Below are 6,944 nucleotides of genomic sequence, written 5' to 3'. Positions count from 1 at the left end.
TGTGTGTGTGTGTGTGTGTGTGTGTGTGTGTGTGTGTGTGTGTGTGTGTGTGTGTGTGTGTGTGTGTGTGTGTGTGTGTGTGTGTGTGTGTCGCACGGGGGTTGTGTCTCAGGTTAACCAATCACAGCAAAGTTGGCACACGTCAAACTGGACCTTCTGCAGATTGAACGGAGGCTTCCCCTCTGACATAACTGTACACTGTAAATGTTTAATTAATCAGAAATGACGTTTTATTAGAACAGGACAGATCGAGTATTGCTTTTATCACTGGTGGCCTTTGAGATATTAGTCTAATAGTTACTGATTACATTAATAGGGAAAGAGGCATTAGAACAATTTATGGGGAAAATTGGAAGCTTAATTTTGGCCTATTATGTGCTTTCAACCATAAACGTATTCATTCCTGAATGTTCAACATTGTTATGTTTCTTTAAAAACAAAAAGTGTCATTATACACTTAGCCTACCATTTATTCAGTACACTTACATACATTGAATTCAGTCTTATACAACAGGACTGCAAAAATCCTACCTCCATGAAGGTTATAATCTTCAGTTGTTGAAATGACTGAAGATAGTTATTGACTCAACATTTAAGACTTCACTTCATGTGGCTTTTAATCTGTATTGCAATATCCTAAGAGGTGACTTTCTGTTATATCTAGCTCATTGGTATAGTCAACATGGGCAACATATTGGAAGCACTTCTCAATGTAATGTGATAATACTCAACAGATAAATAAATACAGCATACAAAATTATCAGACGGTTACAATTACATCTCTAGTACAAGTTTGTAGAAAACCGTTGAAATGTACAACCTTTGAGTGAAGCATTAATTGAATCACGGTTGCATTAACTAGTTGTATAAAATAAAAATAAAAGCATAGTAAAACGGCAGCATTGACTGACATGTTCCCAGAATTCCTTGCTATTTGAGAAGCTGCAGGGGTTAGTTTGAGGGCAAGGTATTATGAAACGGGCTCCTTCACTGCCAAACCTACTGAGTGATTGAACTCTGTGTGACGCAAAGTCTTTATCTGATCCGTGGTGAACTTCAGACGCCAGTGCACGTCACTAGTCTCCCCACAACCCTTTAAAACAAACTAGTGTCCTCTTTAACAAAAATAAAAGAGTATCTGTTATTAGGAAATCATAAATGAACAAGAGGATATCATGTGTTTATTAAGCAAGAAATAAGCAAATACTGTACGATACTATAATGCTTCTACAAAAGTGAAAGGGTAACATGATGTGAGGCTATAAAGACTTTTAGCCAATCAGCTTCAAATACTTTCTCTGTCCGCTGTTCTGTCATTGGCTGTCATCCGAGTGCATATTATGACGGTTGTTTAGAGCACTTGTTCTAATAACGTCAATAATTACTTAATATGTAGTGACAGATACACGACAGGATAAAAAAAAAACATACTGTACTGAATTTTGTTTTTTGCACAATAAATAAAAGCAGAAGAAACACAACAACAAAATGCAAAGACGCAATGTGTGCAGATGTTTAAAACCCTGGAGGCTTATTTTAAATATTAACACGGCATTGACTCTATTCGGAGGCAAGACAATAACATCACAAACTATAACAGATAAACCTCAGTTTGGATAAAAGGTAGGCCTACTGGTGTTAAAGTTCCAGAACAGGGGGAAGTAAAACAGTTGTTTTTCTGAAAGGTTCCTTCGGTAAATTGAACATTGACTTTCTGACAGTCGGTGGACTTTGATTTGACCGGTGTGTATAGGAGTGCACAGTAACGCCTCAGTAACGCCTCTCTGGCGATGTCATAAAAAAGCCGGGCAGATGATATATAAATACAGAGCTGAAGATGCATCTTCAATTTCTGCAGAGCGGCACCCTTTATGGATTATAATCTGGCCAATCAAATCCTGCCCGGTAACCAAATACTGAGGATCAAAAGGAACCTTACATTTAAACCAAACAAGGTATTTTTTATGTTTTTATCATCAATCATAAAAGATTCAGCAACCTTTCATTTGGAAATATGAATGATTAATGTATTTTACTCCTTAGTAATCTGCTTTAATTGTGCATTTGTGCATTCTTTCTGTAACCCCAGTGTTAGGAAACATGGTGGGACTCAAACCCTCAGATGTTCCTCCTCCACTGGGGGTGAAGATGGCGAGTGCCGGGGCTGCAGCCTGTGTGGCCGACCTGATCACGTTCCCTCTGGACACGGCCAAAGTCAGACTGCAGGTATCTGTTCACAGACACTGGCAAAGAGAATTTTAGCAACATGTTAGGCTGTGGCTCAGTGGATAGTGTGCTGGACTTCAAATCAGGGGGTAGAAAGTTTGAGTCCCACTGCAGTCAGCATGTCGTTGTGTCCCTGGGCAAGACACTTCACCCCAAATTGTTCCTGTGGGGATTGGCCACAGTAATGAATGTATGTCACTTTGGATAAAAGCGTCTAACAAATGACATGTAATGTAACGTTTTCCCCACATGTCCTGCAATGCATCTGATACTACCTGTGTGATAATGATCCACAGCTTCTTATTTTGCTCTGTGATACTTTGGAAAATAGTTTGATATTGGCAGTAGCGTAATATTCATTTACAAAAGTACCTTATTTAATTAGATTTGTGAGGTACTTGTAATTTACTTTAGTTTTTATATTTTATGATTCTTCATACTCCACTACAATTTGGAAAAAAAGTAATTTCAACTCAGTACACTAATGCATTTTGATGTTATATTATGGATTAAGATATCTGGCAGTATACAAAAAAGTAATTAAAAGTTATCACCACACTTACCAGTTGCAAAATTATAATATCAAAATCAAAAGGATTTATATAAATATATTTATGCTAATATTATTGTGCTTTGAATTGCTTGTTACAGAGTATTTCTACACACTGGTATTATAACTTTTACTTCAGTTAAAGGTTCGAGTGCTTCCACCTCTGCATATTTGCTGTTATTGACAGAGCCGCTTGACTTGATGAATACATCTATTGCACTCATCAACACTGTTGAGTTGCTGCACTGTTTAGCCTAAATATTCTGGTTTAAGCCTTGAGTTCATTCTGAATCTGTGACCCCAGATTCAAGGAGAGAAGAAGGGAGTGGAGGGGATCCGCTACAGAGGGGTGTTCGGGACGATCAGCACCATGGTCCGGACCGAGGGGCCGCGGTCTCTGTACAACGGGCTGGTGGCCGGGCTGCAGAGGCAGACCTGCTTCGCCTCCATCAGGATCGGCCTCTACGACAACGTCAAAAACTTCTACACTGGTGGCACAGACCGTAAGTGGTTAATTTAAAGAACATGCAGGTTTTCTTTTAAACATCATCTTATGCTCATTTTCAGGTTCATATTTGTATTTGTGCCTCCATGTTTTAATGTTCAAAAAGCTCTTTATTTTTCTCATACTGCCTGAGCTGCAGCACCTCTTTTCACCCTCTGTCTGAAACCAGAGCCCAGTCTGCTCTGATTGGTTAGCTGGCTGGCTCTGTTGTGATTGGTCAACCGCTTATACCATGTTTAATGTGCTGGGACGCAAGCCAATAGAAGTGTGATTAAGATAAGGTAGAACTTTTTTGATCCCAATTTGGGAAATGTTTGATTGTTACATAGTGAAGCATTTCAGGCAGGGGGGGAGTGAGTGGGAGAGAAACTCCCTCTGGACTTTGGGATTTTAGCCTTGGCAGACCATTCACATGCACAAAAACATATATAACACATTTAAGGAAAGGGAAAACCCCAAGAAGCAAACCAGGATCAATTTCCAAAGAGTGTTCTTTGAAAGAAAACAAAGCCAGTGACCCCTCAGGAAGTTCAGAGGTCATACATTGTGCTGTCCAGATAGTATTGATGTCATGATGTAACACCAAATAATTCAGTGAACCTCAATTGCTTTTTAGAACCTATGATAATGCTGAAAAGTGATTAATGTAACTAATGAACACTTTGACCAAAACAGAGATCCAACAGTTTCAAAAAAGAGTTTTCATATATAATATAAAGTGTAAATGTGATGTAAAAATGACCTGTTATATGTGTATCTGTCTTTCTTCACAAAAAGTAAAACTATATATTCTTAATTAGTAATGTCACAATCATCACACCGATAAGAGTTTATAGCAATTCATTGACGTTTAAATTGAGAATCAGGACTCCGTTTATTAACAGCAGAGGTCCCCCAAATGTTTTGACAAAGTAAATAACTACTTAATTACAGTCATATAGTACATTAATTTACATTTCACCTCTTGTTCCTGTCCATCCCTCTCCAGAGGCCAGTATTTTGGTGCGGATCCTGGCCGGCTGCACCACAGGCGCCATGGCGGTGTCGTTTGCTCAACCCACCGATGTGGTGAAGGTTCGGTTCCAGGCGCAGGTGAACCTGGACGGCGTGGCCCGGCGCTACACGGGCACCATGCAGGCCTACAAACACATCTTCCAGAACGAGGGCATGCGGGGACTCTGGAAAGGTGAAGTTTTAGTAAGGATAGTACAAAATAAGGCATATTTATAGTTTACCTATACATGTAAACTGTCAATATAAGCTTAGGTTCAAACAATGTTGTTGTTGTAATGGCTAATGTGTGTTTATTTATCGTTCTGTACCCAATGAAAATCTAATCATGTATAAGAAATGTGTGTGTGTGTGTGTGTGTGTGTGTGTGTGTGTGTGTGTGTTATAAATATGACTACTCCATAATATACATGTCTAACGGATGGATGTCAATGGGATGTGTCGTTGTGAATACCTTAACAATGTCTGTGGTTTTTACTTGTCTAAAATTACATGTCTACATACAAATTGTGTATCTTACATTAAGGTAATATGCTTCATGAAAAGATGTTCACATTCCCTTGCAAAGTATATACTGTCCTTTTAGAAATATATGTGTGTGTGTGTGTGTGTGTGTGTGTGTGTGTGTGTGTGTGTGTGTGTGTGTGTGTGTGTGTGTGTGTGTGTGTGTGTGTGTGTGTGTGTGTGTGTGTGTGTGTGTGTGTGTGTGTGTGTGTGAATAAAGAATTAAACAAACAATACCTTTCTGTTTTCTCAGGCACACTACCCAACATCACCAGAAATGCGTTAGTGAACTGCACGGAGCTGGTTACATATGACCTGATCAAAGAGGCCATCCTCAAACACAACCTGCTGTCAGGTGAGCGACAGAGACATGCATGTGCAGTGTCCTGAAGGTTAGCACTTTAATAGCTAACAGATTAAAAGTTACACCTGTAAACCCCTAATCCTATGTAGTAAGTAATGCAATACTTGTTATTACTTCATTAACGTAATACAATTTACACTTCATTACTTTTTATAATAAAAACTTGCAAATAAAGCTGAAAAGTCCATTTTTACACTTTGTAAATCTCAATAATGTCAAACTTTGTTTCAATTTATCTTAAATTCAGATCGGAATCAGACCATAACAAATAAAGTTGGATTCTGCATTACATTAGCCAACGAAAAAGTATTCAGAAAAAGCTCCTAATAATTGTAGCACTTATTGTAAGTTGCCTGAAATAAAAGGTGACATAACAGTTTCATGTAACCATTTACTCTTCAATACACACACACACTACTCAGAGACAGCTGATTGGTTAAGACACAACACACCCTCTCTCACAGCTGATAACGGGGCTGATACAGGACATGGTGTATTTTCCCCTCACTGTGCAGTAAATACAGTAGTTCAAATCACATTTATCTCAATCATTCATAGTGCCCATTCACAAAGGTTATATAATCTGCTGAGTTGAGTTTCTGTACTGCTCCGCTCAGGACAAAGGCCTCTCATTCACACTCTTTATTGTCTTGTTCACTATCTCTCTCTCTCCACAGATAATCTGCCCTGCCACTTTGTTTCTGCGTTTGGTGCCGGCTTTGTCACCACAGTGATCGCCTCCCCTGTGGATGTGGTGAAAACCAGATATATGAACTCACCCCCAGGCCTATACAAAAGCGCCATCAACTGTTCCTGGATCATGATGACTAAAGAGGGGCCGTCGGCTTTCTATAAAGGGTGAGTTTCCCCTGTCTCACACTCATATCATTGGTTTAGGAATATTCAGGAACACTTGAGGTCATTGAATAGAAAATGTTATAAGAAGTGTTGCATTTGTGGACCTATTTGACCTTATATTCTTTTATTTACCTCGCAAGTTTAGTTATAGGCCAACCATTGTTCATTCTTTAACAGTTTTCACGCCTATACTAGTTCTACATACCTCTTACTTCATTTAATGGTCTTTATTTGTACTAACTTCTGTCTTTTTTCTCTTGTAACACCTGAATTTTCTTTTTCATTTGTTTTCTGTAGATTTGTGCCCTCATTTCTGAGGCTGGGATCGTGGAACGTAGTAATGTTTGTCACATTTGAGCAAATCAAGAGAGCTATGATGGTCACGAAGAAGCGGTACGAGGAAGGAAATTGAGATTCCTGTGAAAAGTTTGAAATTCGGGAAATGACTTGGAACCTCGATGAAGAAATTGCATTTTTTATATTCTTTTTTGTCTTTTGGTGACAAAGAAGAAAATCCTTTGTTGAAAAAGGAATATTTGACTTCATGTTGAACTGATGTATAAACAAAATGCAGTTCCATCTTTATATTTATAATTTTCCTAATTAACCCATTTGAAATTAAATGGGGCTCAAGGGTAACTCCCCTTTAAGAAGTTTACACTTTAAAACCCCCTTGTTGTCTTCGGGTCAAATCTGACCGATTTACTACATTCATCAATCATAACTTTTTTGTTTTACATTCGATTGCATTAAGGCTTCATGATATCCTTCACAGTAGACATTTGAACATATAACATTGCTGATCACCACTTTCATTGAATTTTTTTTTTTCATAAAGAAATGGAATTAGTACACACACACACACACACACACACACACACACACACACACACACACACACACACACACACACACACACACACATA

The 6,944-nt window shown here is 38.5% G+C and overlaps 1 protein-coding gene across 1 annotated transcript; it reads left to right on the top strand.

The window, feature by feature from the left end:
- Window positions 1–2,100: 2,100 nt before the first annotated feature.
- ucp1 (uncoupling protein 1) lies at window positions 2,101–6,703 on the top strand. Its single transcript, XM_010775404.1, has 6 exons — window positions 2,101–2,226; window positions 3,081–3,279; window positions 4,270–4,467; window positions 5,050–5,151; window positions 5,838–6,018; window positions 6,316–6,703. The coding sequence occupies exons 1-6, from the start codon at window positions 2,101–2,103 to the stop codon at window positions 6,428–6,430; spliced, it is 921 nt and encodes a 306-aa protein (XP_010773706.1). The 3' UTR covers window positions 6,431–6,703.
- The last annotated feature ends 241 nt before the right edge of the window (window positions 6,704–6,944 follow it).

The sequence above is a fragment of the Notothenia coriiceps genome, unplaced genomic scaffold, assembly GCF_000735185.1.
Source record: "Notothenia coriiceps isolate Sejong01 unplaced genomic scaffold, NC01 NC01_scaffold00000339, whole genome shotgun sequence".
NCBI classification, from domain to species: Eukaryota; Metazoa; Chordata; class Actinopteri; order Perciformes; family Nototheniidae; genus Notothenia; species Notothenia coriiceps.
This window is presented reverse-complemented; position numbering and strand designations above follow the sequence as displayed.

What these genes read in the sequence shown, in the direction of transcription:
- ucp1 (XM_010775404.1), top strand. Translation starts at nt 2,101, where the DNA reads ATGGTGGGACTCAAACCCTCAGATGTTCCTCCTCCACTGGGGGTGAAG. An exon ending in CGGCCAAAGTCAGACTGCAG is followed by an intron (nt 2,227 to 3,080) that starts GTATCTGTTCAC and finishes CTGTGACCCCAG; the next exon opens with ATTCAAGGAGAGAAGAAGGG. An exon ending in CTACACTGGTGGCACAGACC is followed by an intron (nt 3,280 to 4,269) that starts GTAAGTGGTTAA and finishes ATCCCTCTCCAG; the next exon opens with AGGCCAGTATTTTGGTGCGG.